At 40.2% G+C, this 24,119-nt stretch overlaps 1 protein-coding gene across 1 annotated transcript in view; it reads left to right on the forward strand.

Moving 5' to 3' along the window:
• Window positions 1-22,345, forward strand: part of LOC106960700 (protocadherin-16-like) — a 98,574-nt gene extending 76,229 nt beyond the window's left edge. Inside the window, exons 4-21 of the mRNA XM_015053930.1 lie at window positions 455-686; window positions 770-1,006; window positions 1,591-2,619; window positions 3,331-3,521; window positions 3,622-3,718; window positions 6,994-7,151; window positions 8,446-9,295; window positions 11,475-11,714; window positions 12,318-12,440; window positions 13,547-13,756; window positions 13,870-14,736; window positions 14,820-14,933; window positions 15,028-15,239; window positions 15,915-16,066; window positions 16,320-16,450; window positions 16,766-17,052; window positions 17,172-17,313; window positions 18,275-22,345. Coding sequence (XP_014909416.1) covers window positions 455-686; window positions 770-1,006; window positions 1,591-2,619; window positions 3,331-3,521; window positions 3,622-3,718; window positions 6,994-7,151; window positions 8,446-9,295; window positions 11,475-11,714; window positions 12,318-12,440; window positions 13,547-13,756; window positions 13,870-14,736; window positions 14,820-14,933; window positions 15,028-15,239; window positions 15,915-16,066; window positions 16,320-16,450; window positions 16,766-17,052; window positions 17,172-17,313; window positions 18,275-20,859 — 7,857 coding nt within the window. The 3' untranslated portion in view covers window positions 20,860-22,345. The remainder of the gene's footprint in view (window positions 1-454; window positions 687-769; window positions 1,007-1,590; window positions 2,620-3,330; window positions 3,522-3,621; window positions 3,719-6,993; window positions 7,152-8,445; window positions 9,296-11,474; window positions 11,715-12,317; window positions 12,441-13,546; window positions 13,757-13,869; window positions 14,737-14,819; window positions 14,934-15,027; window positions 15,240-15,914; window positions 16,067-16,319; window positions 16,451-16,765; window positions 17,053-17,171; window positions 17,314-18,274) is intronic.
• Window positions 22,346-24,119: the final 1,774 nt, after the last annotated feature.

Consider the following 24,119-nt stretch of genomic DNA (forward strand, 5'->3'; position numbering starts at 1 on the left):
CCGAGCCCGCCTCCAGTCATACATCTAAATATGTTTGTTATTCATTTTGTTGTTTCATAATTTATTGACATTAATTGGAGGATTTTATGATGTTTTTGTCATTCTCTAACAGTTTCCATATGAGCTACAGTATGAGAAAATTGTTTTCTCCCTTTTCTACTGTTGTTGCACAACTTTCCCTCTAAGCAACTACAAAACATCTGAGTGGGGGGGCTTCTGTGATATAAAAATAGTTCTGGTAGTAAAATAGCCTAAAGTGAATCAGTGATGAATAATTTTAAACATTTATTAGGATATCTTGTGCAGCACAGGGGTTAGAACTCCAACAGAACCTTTTAATGTGGTTTTTGTTCAGCAATTGTCTGAACAGTACCTTTTCTCTTTCATGTGTGTTATTTTCTGCTCATGGTTTGATGTGTACGTGTAACAGTGGATCTTTCTGTTTCCTCCGCAGGGTGGACTGAGTTCAGTAGCCTACGTGAAGGTGGATCTGGTTGACATTAATGATAACAGACCCGCTTTCTATCCACTCAGTTACGCTGTTAGTTTGAGCACACAGAGTGCCCCTGGGACATCTGTTGTCAGAGTGATGGCCTACGACCCAGACTCTGGCGAGAACGGCAAAATTACATACAAAACGGTACCTGGAGGAGCCTCTCCGTACTTTACTCTCAACAAAGACACAGGTTGGAAAATGAAATTTCTTGTTCACGCCAACGCATTTCCTTTAAGCATATAAATTAATGTTTTGTTTTGAACCATTTCGTAGGCGTTATCTCCCTGTCTCGGTCGGTCTATGGGAAAGCCAACTCCATTATTCCCATGGTTATTTCTGCTCAAGATGGTGGGGGACTCTTAGCCTTGGACAATGCAAGAGTCAACATCAGTGTGATGGCAGGACTTGTGGCACCACCTGTGTTCGAACAGACTCAGTACCACCTTACTGTATCAGAGGATGCCTTGCGTGGGACAGTGGTCGGTATCGTCCAAGCCAGCAGTAAGACAGGTGAGAACTAGAAAAGGTATCTGGAGCATTCATAACTTGTTCATTATAATATTTTTTGGCACAAAATCATTCCTAGGCAATGAGTTGGCCAAGCACCCGCCCAACTCAGTGTTTACACTCGCACATGAAAATGCACAATTATGTAACCGTACATCTTTGAAATGCAACCAACAAGAATGTGGCAAGTGGCTTCTGGATGGTAAGTCATCAACAAAACACTTGCCCTTTCCAGCAGCCGCTGAAGAGCGCATGCTGTGATAAAACCAGCTGAACAAACATACAGGAGCTCTGGTTGGGTCGCCTCATAACCGGGCTGGGCTTGGCTGGGGTTGCTAGGTAACCCCAGTCAGAATCGGGAGGTCTTTGAAACGGCTCACTTCCAAAAATATGAACTTGTTGCCAAAAAAAAAAAAAAGGCTGGGTGATCTTTTAAGCACTTAGGCTGTTTTTAGATGTATTTGAAAAGTATAAAAATGTGTAAAATCATAATTTTGCAAAATATGTCCCCTTTAAATGATATCCACAATGGTAAAGTTTTAGATTCAAAACTAAGTTCTTATTTTGGTGTCTTTCTGTCACTCTAGGCAATTCCAAGGGCATCACCTACACAATAAGCTCTGGTGACCCAGCAGGCTACTTCACTGTGGATTCTGACACTGGAGCCTTAAGGACCAGTCTGCCACTGGATCACGAAACCCAGCCTGTTCTTGATTTAGAAGTGCAGGCCCGTAGTGGCAACCCTCCGGCTTTTGGCCAAACTCGTGTTCACATCACCATCGCAGACATCAACGACAACCCCCCTGTGGTTTTGCCCTCGTCCTCGGAGTCCCTGCTGCTGCCGGAGAACACAGAGATGGGCACAGTGGTGTATCGGATCCAAGCAGAGGACAGAGACTCAGAACTCAATGGACAACTCAGCTTTGAACTTTCTTCTCCAAATGGAATCCAGAGGATTTTCAGCATAGAGCGCAATACTGGAGAGATCCGACTGGTTGGCAGCCTCAGCTATGAAGCTAACCCCCGTTATGACCTCTTGGTGATTGCCAAAGATAAAGGCGTGCCCCCTCTTAGTGCCACCCTTATGCTTGTGGTTCATGTGCAAGCAGAAAACGAGCAGGGTCCTGTGTTTGACACCCTCACCTACAGAGTGGAGCTAAAAGAAGGAACCCCAATAAACACTCGCTTCCTGCAAGTCAGGGCCATGAGCAGAGAGGTCCCAGGCTTGGGTCATATGAGCCCGCTGATGTATCACCTTCGTCCAGATGGAGATGCTGCGGGTTTCGGCATTGCTGCAGACAGCGGCTGGCTGTTTGTAAAGAGCTCTCTGGACAGAGAACAGAAGGACATGTTTCTTTTAACAGTGCTGGCCAGTGTGACCCACGGAGGGCTAAAGAAGACGGGAAGCGCCACGGTTCGCATATCTGTGACCGATGAGAACGACAATGCTCCTCGGCTTGCCCAGCAGAGAGTTTTCATGGCTGTGAGGGAAAATCTGCCCACGGGAACAGGATTCGGTCACGTGTTGGCCACAGACAGAGACAGCGGGTCCAACGGACGGCTCAGCTACCGCTTCCTGCATACTGACCGCCACTTCCAGATAAACACCCACACAGGTTTGCAGAAAAATGTCTGCAGTCAATTAGATGGCTGCTTAAACAACACTTACGACTGCTTGGGTTTACTCCAGGATGTATAAAACAGGAGTTTGTAAATCCATGCAAATACTAATCAGTGGGGAAGAGACCTAAACCAGAAGAAATGTGTAGTTAGTTCTAATATAGAATTTTTGGTGAATTCTTGATTATCTAGAACATTTGCCTTCAAGGACACTCCTACATGGCAGAGTTAAAAAACATCATACTTCAGCAAACAGTTTTTTAGTGAAATCTTCAGGGTTCTTTTGGGAAAGAAAAACAACATTTAGTCAACTAACTGAGTAATGTTTTAAAGATGAGAGTGTGAAGTTGCCCCCTGATTATGGTTATAAATAAGTCAGATAATGGCGACAGCAGCATGGAGTATCTTTCTGGACTCTAATTGGCCCATTGAGCCCGTTGGTCTTTGGTTAAAGACTCATGCTCTGATTTGTGATGAGTCTCCAGCTCCGTTCTGCACGTCTAAAACATCTGCCAATCCTCACCCACTTGTAAATTTGGCTGTGTGTGTTTGAGCAAGCGAATGCATGCAATTCTCACGCGCTTATGTCTGTTACTCCTGAGTGTCATTGATAAAAGCCTGCTGACTGCTAAGTCCCTCATCATTATTCCGGTGTGTTAGTCTCTCTGCATAAACTCCCTCTCATCCATCCCCCTTTTCCTCCCCAGGTGAAATCAGTACAAGGATGACTCTTGATAGAGAGCAGCAGTCAAGCTATCAGCTGATGGTGGTGGTACAAGATGGAGGTTCACCGCCTCGCTCTGCGACAGGCACCGTCTTCATTACTGTACTCGATGACAACGACAATGACCCAACTTTCATCCACAGTCAGTCGGGCAAAAATGTCATCATCATACAGGTGATGTCATAGCTGAGGGACATAGATGACCAAATAGGGAGGGGGGGTGGGGAAGCTCATGTCTAAAATTACATTGGTGCTTTTTGCTTTTAACCAATAGGTGACAGAAGGTCAATCTGCTGGCTCTGTGCTGGGAATTCTGCAAGCCCAAGACCCAGATGAAGGAGAGAATGGCACAATAATCTACTCCTTGTCAGGTACATTATGAAGTAATTTCCTATAGATTTATGCATGAATAATAAGCTTAATGTGTTCAGTAAATCTATTAACTGTTCTATTTTATTTTGCATCTAAGCTAACAAATAATCTTGTCAACTCTTCATGATGATGATGATGATGATATGTAGTCAGTTCTGCTTTAACACATTTAAAACCTTCCAAAAAGTTGAAATGTGGCAATTTTGCAGGGTAAAAACAACAAATGGGTCCAACAAGTGACGGTAATCATAATTAGTTGCAACTGTTTGGGTTGTTGTGGAGAATTAAAAAAAAAAAAAATGAGAAAATAAATTTCTCACACATTTGTTGGCAAACAAATGTGTGAGAAGGAGAAATTTCCTCCAACGAAGATGGCTGAGGATTTGCATGCTGGCAGAATGTAGGTAAATGCCATTGGGAGAAGGTGGGTGGAAGCTTAAACTGGACAATCTCTGATCCCTCAAATGGAACCTCATCAAGAATCGTAATGCGTCACTTGTTGATGTAGCCATCTGGGCATGGGGAAATTTTGGGAGAGTGTCTCACAATGCAATACACAATTACATTCTCAGCTCTAACTTTACTGTGCAACAGAAAAGCCCTGTGTTAACCCTGTCTAATGGCAGAATTGTCTTCTCAGTGAGTGAGCAAATCTTAGATTGAACTTTACATAATGGAATAGTGGTTTGTGGTCAGAAGAATCAGTATTCCAGATTTCTTTTTGGGATAAATGGACACAGTGTGTTCCGAGGCAAAGTCAAAAAGGACCGCCCGGACCATGATTAGCAGCAGGTTCAAAATCCAGACTCTGTGATGGCATGGATTTTGCATCAGTGGCACATGGAAAAGTTATTTACACTTTCATTAAGAGGCATAAGATTTTAGGAGACATACTTCTTTTCATTGACATTAACCACATTTAACTGCAAGACAACTGTAAAGCAGTATTTTAACACGAGTAATGAAAATAAAAAAACAAAACAATCTAATTAAAAATAACAACAGAACAAACCACAGATGCTCAAAAACATACACTGGATATCCACCAGCGTATGACCTGACTTGTCCTTAGTAAGAAATGTGTGAAGATTCTTGAAACAAAAAATGGATGCAAAAAAATGCAATGTTATTTTATCACATTGCTCCTGCAAACACATATAAAAATGTGTGATAAAATAGGAATGTGATAAAATAACAGCTGAAACAACTATGCAGCTGCCTGAATTTATTGGAGTGTTTAGAGAAGAAGCTGGTTTTGGAATGTGTTGAAAGTCTGAAGTGCGAAAACAAATGTATTTTAACAAATTAAATCAAACAAGAGACAACTTAAAATATTTTGGTTTCCTACCGTATGCAGTGAGAGGTAAAAAATTGCTGCTTTTGTTGCATTTTCTGTTATACTCCAGAAAGTCTTTTGGTTTATAGAGGCTCCTTACAGGAGCACAACATACAATTTTGATTCACGGGATTCTAAAAGTAGGCGATTGGTTGATGTTATGATTAAATTATTTTCTTTAGTCCTATGATTTCTCCAATGTGGTGAAATATTGTTTTTTTATTGTACTTGAATAAAAAGGCTTTTCAGGAGGGGTTTGATCATTCGTCCAACTCACAGGAAGATACAGTACGTGATACTGGGTTCATGAGGAAAAGATGAGACAATATTTTACCAGTATTTCTGGGAAAATGAAGAAGCCCACATTTTTGTTTTTACAATCAGAGTAAACGTTTCACCATGCACTTTGTTCTAAAGAATCCCAATTAACTGAATATATGTAGCTCTCCTCTAGACAAACTGACCACGTACAGCGCTTTAAATTTGAGCCTCACTCATCCAGTCACTTTCAGATCAGTAGGAAACTCGGGGTTAAGTGCTCGCCAAGGAACACATCGATATGTGGCAGGAGAAAGTTGGAATTGAAACCCAAAACTCAATATATCAGTTTCTTTTTTCAACTGCATTCCACAACGTGCTGCCAGATAAATGATTTAAATTCAATAGGGTCTTCTTCAGTAGTTCTCTAAGTGTTGTCAGCCAGCTCTTTATTAGCCAGCTCTTCCAGTACGGCAGTTAGCCGTGAAATACTAACCTTCAAAATTTTAATTCCATCCATAAACACAAGAGGATGTCAAGTTAAAAACACTCACTTGGTGATCTTACATGATCAGTGGCACAGATCGCAATTTGAGCCGTAACGTATACCTGGCTCATGCTCTTGACTGGGTACAAGATTTTGTTGACACTTGTCACCTGACAATGTTATATAAAGATGAAGAGCAGGAGCCAAATGTAGGAAGGAGAGAAGGAGGCATGCTCATGAAAATGAACAGTTTTATTTTTAAAAAAGAAAATTAAAATACCTAACCAAAGCTAAGGTTCATGGGGTAATCCAAAATAATACACAAGGGAAACACAAGGAAAGAGCTTATGAGAATTCAACACTGAATGAGAAAACCAAGTAGTATTTTTAAAGGGCAGCTTTATTAGTGGGCAGGTTAGTTAAGGTACAGATGTGAAGCAGTTTGGGTCTACAGATAGCTGAGACACTGAAACAAGTAAATAGCTGATACAAGCGTAAACAGAAAGTCAAATCCTACATATTGTTAACCAAGATCTAACAAAAAGAAAGGAAGAAGACAAAAAAAAAACCGAAAACAGGAATTCAGGAGCTAAGATCAAGCAAATGCAATTAATGAACTCAGGTCATATAAAAAATAGAAAATTAAAAACGCAAAACATCAAATTATGGAGTGTACAATAAATCTATAAGGAATGTTAAAACTAAGGAATGAACAGATTATGAAATACAGACTGATAAACACAACACCAAAGTCCAGAAGATTATAAATGTACTTTTCATTAAACCCACATTATTGTGGTGAAATGTTTTTTTATTGGTGTGATTCAATATTCTGATCTCCGATGTTATAGTTTCATTAGCTAAAAAAGCAGAAAAATCTTAATTATAATTTACAGAATCACAGATTTATAAATATAAGTGAGTGCGTGTAAACAATCTATTTACTTAGCCAGTTACTGAAATACATTTCTGATAATATTTCTAATATATTGAAGACATATGTAAGAAACACCACAAATTCTCATTGTATCCCCACTAGTAGTGAAACAAACTAGACTGTGGCCATAATAATTTGTCATATTTAATGTCCCGATTACAAACGGGTGTCTTCATTTCAGCATGTCAGGTTTTTGTATTCCGTCTACCTACACCTGTCATCTCCCGCTAACTGTTACATCTTGTGTCTCTCCAAGGTCCCAGAGCTGAGCGTTTCTCTTTGAACACAATCACTGGCGAGCTGCACTCATCATCCCCTCTTAGCCACTCAGAACGGGCTGAATACGCTCTGACAGCGACAGCCACTGACAGAGGACTACCCCCGCGCAGCGCCTCCTGCTCCCTCACAATTCAGGTCAGACTCCTACTGGAGCTCAGCCAGCACAAACACTTTCACTACACACCTATTTAATATCAAAGAATGGACCCAGAGCTGAGAGGATCCATGTCTCCGGGCCCCTCAGACTAGCTGCCGACATATCAGCCTCACTTCTGACAAGGTCGCCTCCCACCCTCCTCCCTTTTCTCCTCTTGTGAATTTTCTAAAGGGAAATTTCGATCTGAAATGGAAAAGTGGGTCTAAATTAAACACTACCAGCTGGGTTATGATGAGAACCAGCTGTAGAATTCTCAGATCAAGGTCATACCCAATGACTTCAACACTTTTTTTTTTTTTTTTGGTACAGTAGCCCTTTTTACGAAAAGTAGCAGAGCTTTACTTACACTCAACATAAAACACAGCACTGATGGTATTTAAAGGTAATATATAATGCGGAACAGAAATGGAAACGTAGAAAGAGTCCTGGAAGGAACTTCAATTTATGGGTTCCTGGAAAATAGAACTAGCATATCCATCAAATACAAGTCCAGTTTTTCCTTCTTTTCAAATATTATAAAAAAAAAAACATGAAAGTCATAATTATTGGTTAATTCAATCGAGCATTGCTGTGTTTTCCGTGTCTGTTGGTGCAGCAATAAAACTTCCCTTTAAACATTCTTTTAAACTTATTTATTTTTCAATCTGAACTTTTCTCAAGAACGTATTATTGTTATGATTATTTTACATTAGAATTTTTAAGAGTATATACTTAGTCAAGAAACTGGAATCAACTGTGAGAAGCAAAAACTAAAATCAACTACGCTGCAAAAACACAAAACCTCACCAAGTATTCTTGTCTAGTTTCTAGTGCAAACATCTTATTACTCTTTAAATCAGACAAAACTAACTTATAATCACTTTTAAACAAGATATTTAGTTACACATGTTCTATTTTCATAAAATGCTGTAATATTTGTAGAAGAATAAAAGCCCCTTTAGAAAGTACAAAGCGAACAATTTACTTCCCAGAGCTGAAGTCAGAATCTTGAACTATTTTTTGCCTTTGATTGTGTTACTTTTATCATGTATAATTTGTCCTAGCAGTAATACAAAAATCATATTCAAAATGATTAATAGTAGCAGCTCTTTTACCCATAAATCAGTTTTTGTGACTGCATTCATTAACTACCACTGAACACATTCTGCGCAAGTGAGAGGATTTTGTAAACTCTGCTGCTGCTTGCCCAGGAATCTACATAAATGGAGCGTCCTTTGACATTCTGTTTGCTTTGCATTTTAATTCAAATACTTTGGTTTCCTTCAATTGCAGGTTATCAGCAAAAACAGTCAAGCCACTAAAACGAGCCTGCACTCCATTTCATTCAACTCTGTGGAGGAGGAGGCCAGTCCTGGCACTGTTATTGGGTCAGTTCGCCTTCATGACAGAGGAACTGCAGAAGAGGGCAAGGTGACCTACACAGTGATCGGGGGAACAGATCGGGATGGGACTTTTGTTGTGGATCGCCTCACTGGTGACGTGTATCTGGCTCGCCCTCTTGACTATGAACGAGACACACGATACAGCCTGAGAATCGAAGTGGATGATTTCTCACAGGTCCCTCCTAAAAGCACGCTTGTCAACTTGGACATCAACATAGAAGATAGCAACGACCACTCCCCCGAGTTTGCTGAGGATCCCATAACAATTGTCATCTCTGAGAACATGGAAGTTGGCTCTTCTGTCTACACTTTCCAGGCGACGGATAAAGACGGCAGTGGGCCCAACAGTGAACTGAAATACTCCATTCTCCAGCAGTGGCCAAATACCCCTGGCCTTTTGATTCTTGACCCTGTCACTGGTGTTCTTTCTTTGGGTCACAAGCTAGATCACGAGGCGACATCCACAATGATACTGGTTGTCAAGGCAACAGATTCGGCCGTCAATGTCAGCCAGAGGCGTTGGGGTTCTGTCACCGCAAGGATCTATGTAACCGACGAGAACGACAACCCACCGGTGTTCACATCACCAACAGCGGTCAGCGTCATGGAGGACCAGCCAGTGGGCTTCATGGTGCTTTTTCTCATGGCCAGAGATGCGGATCAAGGGGAGAACGGTAGAGTGACCTACAGAATCCATTCAGGCAACACGGGTGGCACGTTTAACCTCAACCCTAATACAGGTATGTTCAGTTAATAGCAACAATTATATTATAAAAGGTTTTCCTTTTCAGTGAGCAATAACACACAATGTATCCATCTTACCTTTAATTCTGCAACACACACAGAAGCAGTAACACATTCCTTACTTACCAACACAATACCTGTTATCTCCCACAGTTGAAGGATGAACAGAGCAGCCTGCCAAATAATAAACTCACACATGAGAAACACACGTGCACACACAACAACCCATCATCTGTTATTGTAGGTCTATTCCCATGAAAGACCAAAGAACCTCCTGCCCAGGCTTCTGGGAACCATTAGAGAAGGGATCAGTTACGCATATTTGTATGTGTGTGTGTGTGTGTGTGTGTGTGTGTGCGCGCGCGCACGTGTCCACTCACATTCTGTGTGTTTGTGCGCTCGCATTACACTGCCCTGTCACTTAGTCAACACTGACCCTGAGCTATTTGGTCCTGTGGGCTTTGTTGTGGTGTTTGAGACACGTGTCAACATTTGCTCCACCTCTCCTTCGAGTCCCCAGCCGGGATCCCCCCTCTGAGAGGACGGAAACGTTCAGAATCTGTCATCCATGTCACTTCTTCTGCCCAGTATGTTTGCATCTTGAAGTGTTTTCATGCGCGCTGGTTATTTGTTTAAATAATGACAAAGTTAATCCACTGAGCACCTGGGTGGCTCCCGTTGTAGGGTTGACTGACTGGATCTTGGACCAAGTCATCACAATGTTACAGTGACACTGTTAACCCGTTTAGAGAGAGCCAATAAGCCAATTATCAGGAATCTTTAGGAGTCAGAGAGTGTAGCATATTTTCATCGGTCTTTGTCAAAGGGCAATGATGATTAATTTCATTTTCAGTCAATTTTAAGACTATGTGGAAGAGTGTACAGTTCTATTTGAGTTCAGGTTTATTTATAAAGCACTGACCACATCATCCAAAACAGTACACCATGAAGACCATTAAAATTATGTAAATTAATTAAGTGAACAAGAAAAACAAAAGCCTGGAAGGTTGCTTTTCCAACCCCCTAATCTTTTATTTTTCCTATTCTCTTTTGGATTAAAGCTGGAATTCCAGTTGATCCACTTCAAAACAGATCAGTTAGAAGAAAGATGAAATAAATAGATTACTTCACACCTAAATCTGCCAAGGAAGTATTAATTTTGAGTCTCACAGTGAGTCTACAAAGTAGATGGATAATAACATTAGTCCAAGGATGGGACCTTGGGGAACTCCACAAGGAGGCTGATGGGAAAATAAGATTCTGCAAGGGTTTCCTCATTGAGTCAACTACAGTCAGAGAAGTAAGAAGCACTTGCATGCCTCAGTGCACCAAATGGGATGTTTAGATACTGTGGTGAAATGTAGGAGGCAACAGTGATGTCTAAAAGCAACACAGTTAGAATCTGGCGCCATAAACCTACACAGGTGTAAGACATTGGGATTAGAACATCCAAATTCCTTTCTTGAATAACCCACAATCTTTGTTTCCTCTCACATGTTATCAGTGTCTGGAAGCAGGGCAGGATCAGAGAGGAGTCAAATTTAGGTGAAAAAAAATCCCAGCGCTAACTTTTACCAGCTTAAAGCTTAGGGCCAAGTTATCTCATTCCAAGCAAAACAAAGTGAAAAAAAACAAAACATAAAGAAGTTCAACACAAAACAGCCTTTGCCCCTCTGCCTTAAATGGTTACATCCCATTTAATAGCATGAAATTGAAATTGAATCAATGCAAGCTCTAACCTCCAAAGGCAGGATAATGAAAAGACGAGGGTGCCCCTAATTTCTCCGGAGCACGGCAGGCCTGGCTGTTGCGTGTCTAGAGTGTGTGTTTACAGCTTCTTTCTTGATGGCTGTGGTATTCCTCAATGGAAAATCTCGTAAACTGTGGCCAGACCGGTCGGCTGTTACAACAGCGGTGGTGGTAGCGTTCAGGTAGGCAAAGCCGTGTATGTGGAGGATATTAGCTTTGATTTGGGCTTCACACGGCAACTTTTCACACTTACCCTCTAAATAAGATGCAGTCACACAGTCCTAGAAAGCAGTTGTTTTTCCTGTCTTTGATGACACACTGAAGGTTTTGTATGTAACAGACTCTGTGAAACAAGCTGTATTATTGCAAAGGTTTTCTGCTTTTTTTTCTTTTGTCAAAATTGACTTTTCGTTAATTTGTTTTCAGGCTCTCTTTCTATTTTCAAACCTCTGGACCGTGAGGAACAGGACATCTTTAACCTCACAGTAATTGCTGAGGATCATGGGATACCTCAACGCTCGTCTAGCCAGATGCTGTGTGTCCATGTGATTGATGTCAACGATGAAGCGCCCTGGTTTGAAGAGAGTCATTATGAAGCCCAAATCTCTGAGAATAAACCTGGCGGAACAAGTGTCCTAACCGTGTTGGCCTCTGATCTGGATCAAGGTGAAGACATAGAACATGGAATCCTACTGTATGTGATTTGGATATTCGGGGTTGAAAGTATTTGGGGTTTAAAGTGTTCTTAGTATTGTGTTAGGAATCAGAAATGCATAATAGCGTTCTTTTCATCATGTTATAGTATACAGAAAACCTTAATTTGCACTGAAAAAGTAAACAGAATCTATTTCTACTCTAACTCGTGCTTTTTTTGTGATCACTACGTTGACGTTAACAATTGTTTTCAATTATAAAGGCATCACAGGAGGCAAGGAGATACAGAGAAAATGCATTGGCCCGAACTTAGAAGCATATAAAACAGAAAAGCAAATTATAAACTTTCTACTTAAAAGCAATTAGCGAAGTAAACAAGTGAGGCTGCCAGACTGCTTTCTTTTAGCACGCAATCTGGCATCCGTGTAACAGAAGGGAGGCTGCCATCACTGCCAAGCGCTTAAACAGCAAATTTCACAGCAAACAAGAATAAAGGCTTAAAATGAGACACCAATTATTAACTTCCTTTGCAGATTTTAGAATGGAATGTTTTGCTTTTTCTTTTTTACAATCGGTGTCTAAATGAATGAGTTGTGACTGCATGTTTCTTTGTAGGAACCAATGGGCTTGTGACGTATGGGGTCTCACAGGGAAGCTTCACCATCAATCCGGTCACAGGCACCATAACGACTACGAAGTCTTTGGATAGGGAGCTTCAGGATTATTACTCTGTGACAGGTACTGTCCATTGTGTGTCTCAAGCTATCACAGAAAAACATGTTCTTTAACTATTCTTGCAAAACTATTCACTCTTCTTTAACTTTTTCACATTACTGAAGTTATACCACAAGCAGGAGAAAAGAGTTTTTTTTTTTGTTTGTTTGTTTTTTTACAAATAAAAAAAATTGAGGTGTGGAGGGCATTTATATCAAGCTTATTTCACCCCAAAATAATCTAAATGCAGCCTAGGACCTTCTGAAATCCATGTATTTGTGAATAGAGTCCACTTGTGTGTAATTTAGTCTAACTCTAATTACATCTGTTCTCGGAAGGCCCAGTGTGCAAAGAGCACAATAAAGACTAATGAAAAAAAAGCACACAGATCAGTTTAAAGCAACGTTGTTAGATGTCTGTTTTCCACAATTTAAGCATGCCAAAACGCATCGATTGCTAGCCCTGTAAGACCCAGTGTTTTCCTTTTAAACAACCAAACAGAAGACATTTTAACTTTTGTTTTTTTTTTTTTGTTTTTTTGTTATTTTTTTTACCCAAGCTTAGTTTTACTGTCCCTTTTAGTAGGGATAGTAAAACCAGCCATAGTTAATTGGGAAGACGGAGGAAATTCTCTTAGAGATTTAAAAAGGCTTCAATCTAGGGTGGTTGTTCACTTTCTGACAGGGCAGTAACTGTAAACATACAGCCAGAGCTACAGTGGAGTGATTTTGAACAAAATCTTTCAATGGTTCAAAATAGGCCAATAAAATCCAGATCTAAATCCAACTTTATAAATAGATTTGCTGTTTAAATAGCTGCAAATACTTTGTGGAGTTTTTCCACCAAGTTTTTACCCAACAGGGTAAAATGCAAACTACACTTTTCTCATGTAAACTGCACAAAAAATTACAAAAAGACATATCTGTTTTTCCCCCCTCACAAATATCTTGTATTGGTTTAACACATAAAATCTCATGATTTCCAAAAGATGACAAAAATATGACAAAAATATGGAAAGGTTCCAGAGGTATACATATTTTTGCAAGGAACTGTGAGCTTTGCAATTCTATCAACACCAGATTGTTTGGTATTTATTACAACTATATTGTGTGTTTTTAATGATCTGACAGTTTACGCAAAAGACGGAGGCCTCCCACCCAACTATGCTAAAGCAACAGTGAAGATCAAGGTCCTTGACGTAAATGACAACGCCCCTGGTTTTGGACGTCTCTACTACAGCATAGAGGTGCCTGAAAATCTGGATGCGTTACCTCTGTTCACCCTAAAAGCCACAGATCTGGACGGAGGAGACAGTGGAGAGATTAGCTACAGAATTGCAGGTGTTATTATGTATTTAATTGCCATTTTTTGTTTTTCACATGTTTATTGTCATTTTTTATAGTTTAGGGTGACAATATTTAACTGTCATTATCAAATTTTGGTCTCTTTGCAGCTGGGGATCCATCTGGAAACTTCCACATTGACCGTAAATCAGGCGTGCTGTATACTTCAAGGCCGCTGGATCGAGAAAAGAGACCTGGGTATACTTTAACAGTTGTAGCTCAGGACAAAGGCAGTCCTCCGCTCAGTAGCAGCACCACTGTTGAAGTGACAGTTCTGGACGTTAATGACCACAGGCCACAGTTTGAAAGCAGCAGCTTTACTGCCGACATTTCAGAAGACGTTCCCATTGGCTCCCTGGTTCTAGAGGTCAAGGCCACTGATTTGGACAATGGACTCAACAGTCAAATCTTCTACTTCTTGAGTCATGGCTCTCAGAGCATGTTCATTATAGACCAGAACACAGGTCGCATCATCACAGCAGCACCCCTAGATAGAGAGAAAACCGCCTCTTACACCTTTGAGGTTTGTGCCACTGACTCATCCCCTGCCAGCCCTCTAAATTCAACTGCTGAAGTGACAGTCTACATCCAAGACGTGAACGACAACGCACCGTTTTTCATTCAGGATCCACTTATTCTGAACATCTCTACCAGCAGCATATCTAATCGGCGAATCTTAGCCACCATGAGGGCTGAGGATAAGGACTTTGGCGCTAATGGATCTGTGTTTTATCGCTTTGCCAACCCTGTCAAAGGATTTACCATCAACTCACTAACAGGAGACATCCAGGCGACAGAAAAGCTTCAAACTCTCATCCAAACCCAAAGGACTTTGATAGTTCAGGCCATGGACCAAGGAAACCCTGCTCAGTCTTCCTTGGGAGTTGTTATCATTTATATTAGGGAGCAAAACTACAGAGGGATCCGCTTCTCTCGTACGGCTAGAGACGTCAGTTTGCAAGAAAACGCTGCTAAAGGTTTGAATAAACCATAATGTATCATGATGTAATCAAGAAGCTAAATTGAAATGTTTCAATATTGTGCGTTCTTGATGTTTTAGGCACAGTAGTGACAAAAGCTGAAGCCCAGTATCCTGATGGTTCTAAAACTGGGATCATCTACAGCATTTTCAGTGGAAATAAAATGCAGTCCTTTGGGATAAACTCTGTTACTGGTAGGTTTACTCACGGCTGCAAAAGGTGCAAGGAAATATTTTCCAGTCCAAGTCATTGATTAACTTCTGATGTGAATGTTCTCTTGTGAACCAGGTGAAATTTGGGTGCAGAAATCCGAAGGACTGGACTTTGAGGAGACTCCAAAACTCCGCCTAGTGGTGAAAGCAGAGACAGCATCTTCCAGCTCTTACATGGCTGTCAACTTAATTCTACAGGATGTGAACGACAACTTACCCCGCTTCCAGCTCCAGAACTATGTAGCATACATCAAAGAGGCGCAAGGTCACAATTCTCCTATTATTCAGGTACAGTAGCCATTCTTTCTGATGTTTCTATTGCTGCATGGAGTTTAAAAGTGAATTTGGACAAGTTTCCAAAGATTGAATATGGAATTAAAGTTTGAGCCCACTTTTGTTTCATCTTTAAATACCTGAATTATAGACAAGACTTTTGTTTATCTATGTTGAGTTGATGAATCTTTGTTTGCTCATCCCAACCTTTTTTTGATCAATTCATATATTAAATAATTTAAGCTTGTCCAGAGCACAAAGGAATCAAGCAGTGCTTTATCAAACTGCTGGACCAGAAACAACTTCACTAAAGTGATCATTTATGCTTTAGGTGGGAAAAGAGCAGCTAATAAAGCCTAACCTGGTGAAGGTTTGGAAGTCAAATGTTCATAATGTAAAATAATTAAATAATTGCTGGAAAAACCTAGGAAACTGAATTTGAAAAACAAAAAAAAGAAAAAAAAAGAAACACGAACTGAGCTGGCACCTACGGTCAGATCAGAATAATAATAAAAAAAATCATATTCCAATTCTAGAAGTGGAAATAACTGTTCATTCTTAATACCATAAAGTGTGGTTCTTAGTTGTAATGAACAATTGACATCAAAGTGCAAGCTACACTAACAAAATATTTGAAAATATTTATTTTAAAAAATATATTTCCCTCCAATATGGACATTTTCATCTCAGGTTGCTGCAGATGACCTGGACCAGGGTCAGAATGCTCAGGTGACATATTCCATCAGGTCATCATCCATGAGTGGTTTGTTCAGAATTGACCCGCTGACTGGCAGCATCACCACTGGTGCCATCATGGACCGGGAGATATGGACACAAACAAAGTGAGTTTATTGTCAGTCATTACCTCTTCTTTCTATGTTAGGCTTGTCATACTTTTAAGTGTTTTAAAGATAATTATTTTTTACTTAAGTACTCACTTAAATTTTAATGTATGTTCTATTCTTGTAGTACTTTTCATTGAGTGAAGGCCAAAATAAAATGGTTTGTGGTTGCTCTTTGTCTTGTTTGCTATGACGGTTTATCCCTCCCGGTTCAGCTGCAGTTCAGATACTGATATTCATTTTGTGGCACCAGGCTCGTCGTTGTGGCAACAGACCGGGGAACCCCACGGCTGGCTGGCTCCGCCACCCTCACTGTGATCATCGTCGACCTCAACGACAACAGCCCCATGATTCCTCTGCCTCGAGAGATCCGGGTGCCTGAGGGTAAGCATCTCAGTGGAAGTTAGTTCAGTGATCTTATCATAAAGCCTCGCATCATGCTCCCTGGCAGCTCGCTCACTGGAGCTCAGTGTTTAAAAATCAGACCCCTTTTTTATGAAACAAGTTATTGCTAGTGTTTCTGTATTCATTTCCTGTGTCTTCAGTCAAGGCTTTTCAGAACCGGATATTTCTTCATGAAGGAAAAAAAAAAACAAAAAAAAAAAACAGTTTTTCATTATAGACTCTGCTTCATTTTAGATGCAACCTAAATGACTTTTTTTCTTTTTTTCTTTTTCCCCATACCCCCTATACATACAGACACTCTTATTGGGACAGTTATCACTCAGGTCACAGGAAATGATGTGGACTCGGGACCCCCGCTCTCCTACACACTCCACCTAGATGCTGACAGCCAAGGCATGTTTGGAGTTCATCATTATGGGGGAGGAGTGTCTTTGACAGGGTCTCTCGACTATGAAGAAAGGACGTGGTACACCCTAACAGTCCGCTCATCTGACTCTGAACATCAAAGCGAAGCCAATCTTACTGTGCTGGTGGATGACGTGAATGACAATGCCCCTGAGTTTACTAAAGATTTGTACCAGGTAAAATTACCTTCAAACGTGTTTAAACACATCTCCGTATCCCATCTGTTAGTGAAGCAAATTGTTGTTTGAAAATCAATTAGACATTAGTTATAGATTTGCATTGTGCTCCTGAACAGGTGACCGTGTCAGAACACCTCGGAGCAGGCAGTGCATTGATCACGTTAACAGCCACTGACCGTGACTCTGGTGAGAATGGAAGAATTACCTACAGAGTAATGTCATCAACTAAGGGTGCTTTCTTCATTGATCCGAGCAATGGTAAGCATAATGTGTGCATATTATAATCTTGCACATCCTGTAACTGAGTCCTTTGCATGTTTAGAACAAGAAAGCAAACATTTTTTTAAGGTTCTCCTTCAATAAAACATAGTATAAACCTAAACATGTTGTTTTTATTAAAATCTGTACTAAAATGACAAGAGCTGCTGTAACCTCACTTACTTCTGTCACTTTTTTTTTTAATTCATTCATTTGGATAAACTCATTTTTACATTTTCATCTTGTACCCAAACCTGATATAAACTCTACCAAATATAGCAATAACATCATACATAAATATATATTCCTGATAATGAAGCTATCAGGGCAGCATGAGATTATGAAAATGTCCAATATGCAATAATTTTGGTAAATATGATGCGGACATAGAGTGCAATAAATAAACAAATGCTTAAATTTGCAGTGTGTAGCTGTGATACTACTATGTGCAACAAATTGTAGAGTCCTGATATTTATTATTGCTATTTTGTTTTTTGAGTAGTTAGTAGCTGGAGTGCTTTGCAAAAGGACTCATAGATCTCTTTTATAATTAAGTGACTTTTGGAAAGCTGGATGGGTAAAATAGCAGTCTGTGCTAAACGTGTGGCTGAATAACCTATTTTACAGATCAAAAACAAGAAATATTCTTTTTGTTGAGCTTATGTGTCCATTTCCTTAATAATATGGCAGTTAAAAGTATTTTTGGATTGAAAATGTTGCTTATTTTGTTGAGCTATGGCTTTCAATTAAAATGTGACTAATTGCAATTTTTTAATTACAGACCCTGAAATTAACTCAATTAAAATTTTAATTGAGTGCCATTACTAATTCAAACATGAGCTTGAAATATGACCAAATGTGAAAAGGATCTTAGGGTGTGACGACTAGTGAAAGGCACTCTGTTGTTTACAATAAACAACTTTTTTTGAAAGTTAATTAAAAACATCCCCTTTTTTTGCAGGGACTCTTTTCATTAGCCAGAAGACAGAACTGGATTTTGAATATCCCACCATCCTTGTGGCAATTGAGGCACGGGACCATGGTTCTCCGTCTCTGTCCTCCATCGCCACTGTCCAGGTCCAAGTGTCTGACGTTAACGACAACGCTCCCGTTTTCCACCAGTCGGAGTACAGAGCCACTGTCTCTGAAGATGGTCTTCCTGGATCAACTGTTCTCACATTAGAAGCTGTGGATGGAGACCTTTTCCGGGAAAACTGTGGTTTTGATTTTGCCATCGCCAGTGGCAACGCTGGTAATACCTTCCAGATTGAGAGCAGTGTTCACTTCTTGGAGGGCCGGGGTTTCCAAACAGTTGGCAGCCTGATTCTGGTGGAAAAGCTGGACTTTGAAGTGGTCCCAACTTATAACCTGACTGTTGTGGTGTCAGACTGGGGGATCCCCCAGCGAAGCTCCAGTGTGCCCGTCCTAATCAGTGTTACAGATGCCAATGATAACCCTCCGACATTCAGTCGAACAGATTACAGTGTTGTGCTCATTGAAGGTACAGCAATGGGGACGGAGATCTTGCATTTATCAGCCACAGATCCAGACTCTGCTCCCAATGGAGAGGTGCAGTACTCTATAAACTCAGGAGATGAGACACATCTGTTTGAGGTGGATCGTTGGACTGGAGTACTGAGGCTGCAGAGACCTCTAGACAGCCAAACTCGGCTGTCACATATGATTGTTGTCCAGGCTACCGATGGTCAAGGTCATTATGCTTTGACCACAGTAAATATTGAGGTTAAAGACATAAATGACAACAGGCCTTTCTTCCCTCTTAAATCAGTAACTGCAAGTGTCAGGGAGAACCAGCCCCCCAATGCCTTAGTTACCATGTTGCATGCAGTTGACCATGACAAGGGAGTCTTTGGACAGCTGAAGTATTACATGTTAGATACCTCTAAAGATAGACAAGAGGACTTCTTCATAAATCAAACATCAGGCGAAGTACGGGCACGCTCTACATTTGACTTTGAGAAGGTCAACTCCTTCCATTTTGTAGCTGTCGCCATGGATGCTGGCAATTATTCTTCCACTGTAACAGTACAGGTTTATGTCACCGGGGAGGATGAATATGATCCCGTTTTCATCTCATCAGACTTCTCATTTGAAGTGCCAGAAGGGGCCAGGAAAGGTCAGATCATTGGCAAAATACAAGCTAGAGATGAAGACGGAGGTGTGGATGGCATCGTCCTTTACTCGTTATCGGAAAACTCTCCTTACTTTGAAGTCAATGAATCAACAGGAGAAATTGCTATAAAGATGGACAGCAACTCCAGGCATATGAGCCGATCTAAAAGAGAGATACGCCTGATTACTCTGGATGTGACCGCTCACAGCCCTCTAGAGACTTCTCGCACAACAGTCGCCAAAGTTACCATTGACGTGAGCCATACATCTTTTGGCCTTAACACAGACATGAATATGCTGCTTGTCAGCGTCATTGCTGTTTCACTTGGGACCATAATGATTCTAATAGTAATTGCTGTTGCACTATTTTTTGTGAGATTGCGACGCCACAAAAGGGAGCAAAGAACCCATAAAAGAAACACAATTTCAGGAACCCTGCTGCACAATTTTGAGGAAACAAAACTAGCAGCAAATGAAATTATATACCATCAGGCACTTCCTGGGTACGCATCTGATCAGAGTGGTAATGTTGGGGGTCCATACACTCGTGGGGGATCCCTGGATCCGTCTCATTCTAGTGGCCGGGGCTCTGCAGAGGCAGCAGAGGATGACGAGATCCGAATGATTAATGAATATCCTCGAGTGTCAAGCATCTCTTCCTCCATGCAGGAGCGTATATCTGCCAGAGGTCCAGACTCTGGAATTCAGCAGGATGCTGATCAGCTGTCAGATGTTTCCTGCGAACCACCTTTAGACTGGTTTAAAGGAAAGAAACTGAGCAGCACAAATAGTACTTTAATAGCTGGCCAGGTGCCAGTGTACAGGGATGAACGGGGTGGGTATGTGGGTGTCGGGCGAGGACTCAGCATCTCCCAGCCTAAAGACTATACCTTCCCAGAGGACGGGAAGCCTCCTGTGGACGGTTCCCTTACAGCCATTGTGGCCAGTGATGAAGAGCTGAGGGGCAGCTACAACTGGGACTACCTTCTTAACTGGTGCCCCCAGTTCCAACCCCTAGCTAACGTTTTTACAGAAATAGCACGTTTAAAAGATGAAACTGCTCCTCCTCATTCCCGCAGGTCATTTCATCATAAAGCAAAAGCAGAGTCAAGGATTGACCCTCCGCCTCTCATAACCTCTGTGGCCCACCCTGGGGCCAAAACTGTACCTCCAAAGCCTGCTATATCGAGGACTTTCTCTCACTTGGCCTCATTAAGAAGATCTCCAATCAGCGCTGAGGGCTCCATCTCCTCGGTCGCAATGTCTCCTAGTTTTTCCCCATCTCTGTCGCCGCTGGCAGCTCGTTCTCCTGCAGTTACACCCTTCAGTGTCTCACAGGGGCCCTCTGCCTCCTTGATCAGCACCACTGAGCACAGTTTTGAACACAGCGAGGAGGCAGATCTGCAGATTTAAATGTTAAACTGCTGGATTAAAACCCAGCCACTGCTGTTCAAAACTTGTGCTACTGTAGGACCATAGGCTGCAACTTGAAATGCTAAGCTCTCTTCTGGTGTGTTTCTCAAGAGAACAAGTACACAGTGTTACATTCAGACCAAAAAGTTGAAGCTGTGGTGCTTTCTGAGACAAAACATCATTTACAGGCCAAAAAGGATTATGCCTTTCTGTGTGTGCTTGTGTGTTTTATGTATTTTTATTTTGTTGATCAGTGTTAATTTGCACATTGAGATGGAGATTTATACATGATGTCAATATTTTGTACAAAGTAATTGTTTATATTTTTGTACTTACATGTGGTTTCTGTCAAAAGCATTAAAGTGTCAAGGGGTAGAACACACCAGAATATATCTGTATATTTGTAGCTTGTACTGTATGTCCGTACTGTATGTTGGTGACATTGTACATATTCTCAACCTCGTGGTTCAAATGAAGCTCCTCATCAAGGTTTTATGAGTTTAGGTTTTTGTATGAGATAACTGTAAATATTTGTAGTAGAAGAGACTTCTTTACTTTCCTAAATGAGAAACATCAGTCAGAAAAAAAGTGTGCTGTGTTCATCTGTTCAACTGATAATAATGAATGTGAAAAGCTGAAATGTCCTTAACACACGCTCCTTTAAACTGTACAAAGGAAAGGAGAACATGACACCCATTTTTCTTGTACGTTAAGAGCAACGGCTTTAATTTATCACTTTAAGCCTTACTGTTTTTCATGTTATATTGTGAGAATTGTTAAGCAGGTATGTGAAAAATGGAAAATCACCTACTCTGTCAGCAGCAGAACCATTCCAGAAAATGTAAGCAATTCTGCTACTTAAACTTTTTTTTTTTTTTTGTACTGGTAAAAACACAATAACAAGGCCATTCTTTTACTCTAATTTGGGACATATCTTTTTTTTCTGGTAAGTCTTTGTGTACATTATTTAAACTTTTCATCATCGTCAACTAACAAATTTTAAAATTTTTGATGTTTGATCTTCAAGCAGGAATGCTTAATTTGCTTTTACGCAGAGATCTGATCATCTTCATGATGATGATAATGTGCTTTTGGCTTTTACAGAACAAAACATGTTCAAGTCTATTTCTTTAACTTCGTAGTTCCCCTACTTAGTTGACAGTTTTATAGTTATGTTATCATCTAGCATTTAACTGTAACCTTATTAAAACAGGCCCAGAAAAAGAGGGGCTTGATAAATTATTTACAGGAATGTTAGAATATCCTGACCATGACAAAATAAGCACTACATATTTAACTGAATGAAGGCACCTTGCTTTATGTAACATTTTTATTTAACAGATGTTGAAAAAAAAATTGTCATCTGCCTTCATTTACAGTCAGTATTGAAGAGAAAACGTAACAGAAAATACTGCATATCAAGTCTAAACTTGTCCTGAATGATGTTTTAAGGAAAAAGTGCCTGATTAAAGTTCTTGATATCTCATCGTTGCCTCTGTTGCATCTTTCCAAGCTCACATTGATGGCCTAGAAATATCTAAGCATTTTTATTCCACAATGTGAACTTGGGTTTTTATGTCAGTCATAATGCCGATTCCAAACCCCAAAAAAAAAAAAAAAAAAAAAAACATTAACTTATTACCAAAAATGCCTGGGTGTTTTTAGAACACTCGGTGTGTTTTGGACTGTTTTCAGAAGCAGAACATAAGAACATGCTAAATGTGACAGACAGACACGCACACACTTTATTGATCCCAAAAAGGAAATTATGTAGTTGTCCATAACTCCCATTCATGCAAACCATAAAATGAAAGACCCACCAGCATAATAGGCCCCCTTTAAGTATGGTGTGTTCACTTGTGGTGGAAAAAAGATTGTTGTAAAAAAAATAAAGTTGTAAAACCATCCAATTTCATTCCTACGGATGATTTCTCAAAGGATATTTATTATGTAAGCTTTTATAAGTTCTCCATTCCAAAACTCACTCACCATCAAATATGACCAGGAAGAAAGAAGCGGCTCTTGAACACCTCACTGCAGGCTGCGTCCTAAAACAAGAGTAAGAAAATGCATTTTCAACAAGTATATTGGTTTACTTCAGCAAGGCAAAGTAAACAGAATCTAGTAGCAATTTGAGGATACAGACAAGCTATAGCTCCATAACAGGCTCAGGTTATGAAATAAGTTTTGTGGTCCAAATCTGGCATCAGACATCAGTGTATTTACAACAGAGCTCAGTTGATATGAGTAAGAGGGCAAAAGGCAAGTAATTACCCAAGCTTAAATTAAAGGCTGCGTGTAAATCGAATGAAGTCTATCATTTTCCCATCAACACAAAGTCAATACACAAAGGTTTGCATTTAGCATGCAATCTTCAGTGCCAGGCTGCCCTTTTGCTCATGCTCACTGTTGTGGCTTTCAGTGATTTGTCACTGCTGTCATGCCTGTGTTTTAAAAATTGTATTCCTCAAGGTTAGAGATCCATGAAATAATGATTTTTAAAATAATAATAATAAAATACAACCAGTATACCTTGCCTTGACAAAGTACTTTTTTAAGTTGTCACGCAATCACAAAATCATTTGTTCTATTGGGATTTTATATGGTCGATCAACACAAACTGATGGTGAATTTTATTTAATTTAACAAAGAAAATGCCCAAAAAACGTGGTATGCATTTGTATTCAGCTTTGTTTTACCTTGACACCACTGAATACAATCAAGTGCAACCAATTACTTTCAGAAGTCACCTTGTAAGTATAAAATGTTCACCTCTGTGTGTTTAATCTGAATACAGCTGCTCTGTGCAGGCCATCTTGAATGAATGAGCAGCACTCTGAAGACCAAGGGACACACTGTCCAGGTCAGAGATTACATTTTGGACATTTGGTAGCACTTTATTAGAGGGGGTGTGCATAAGACTGATATATGACACTGTCATAAACATGACATAGCATCTGTAATGAATATGAAGAAGTCTTTATGAATGTTTATGACAGTTGTCATGAAGTGTCATTTGGTAAATAATGATACTTTTAATGCAGAGCTGGCACTTTTAATGGACTTTCAATGCAACGTTTAGAGCAACTTTGCATTAAAAGTGTCATTATTTACCGAATGACACTTCATGACAACTGTCATAAACATTCATAAAGACTTCTTTATGTTCATGACAGGTGTTATGTCATGTTTTTGACAGTGTCATGTCAGTCTTATGCACACCCCGTCAAATAAAGTGTTACCGGACAGGTTTCTAGCTT

This window comes from Poecilia latipinna, unplaced genomic scaffold (genome assembly GCF_001443285.1).
Source record: "Poecilia latipinna isolate Pla-1442-1.1 unplaced genomic scaffold, P_latipinna-1.0 Scaffold1214, whole genome shotgun sequence".
NCBI classification, from domain to species: Eukaryota; Metazoa; Chordata; class Actinopteri; order Cyprinodontiformes; family Poeciliidae; genus Poecilia; species Poecilia latipinna.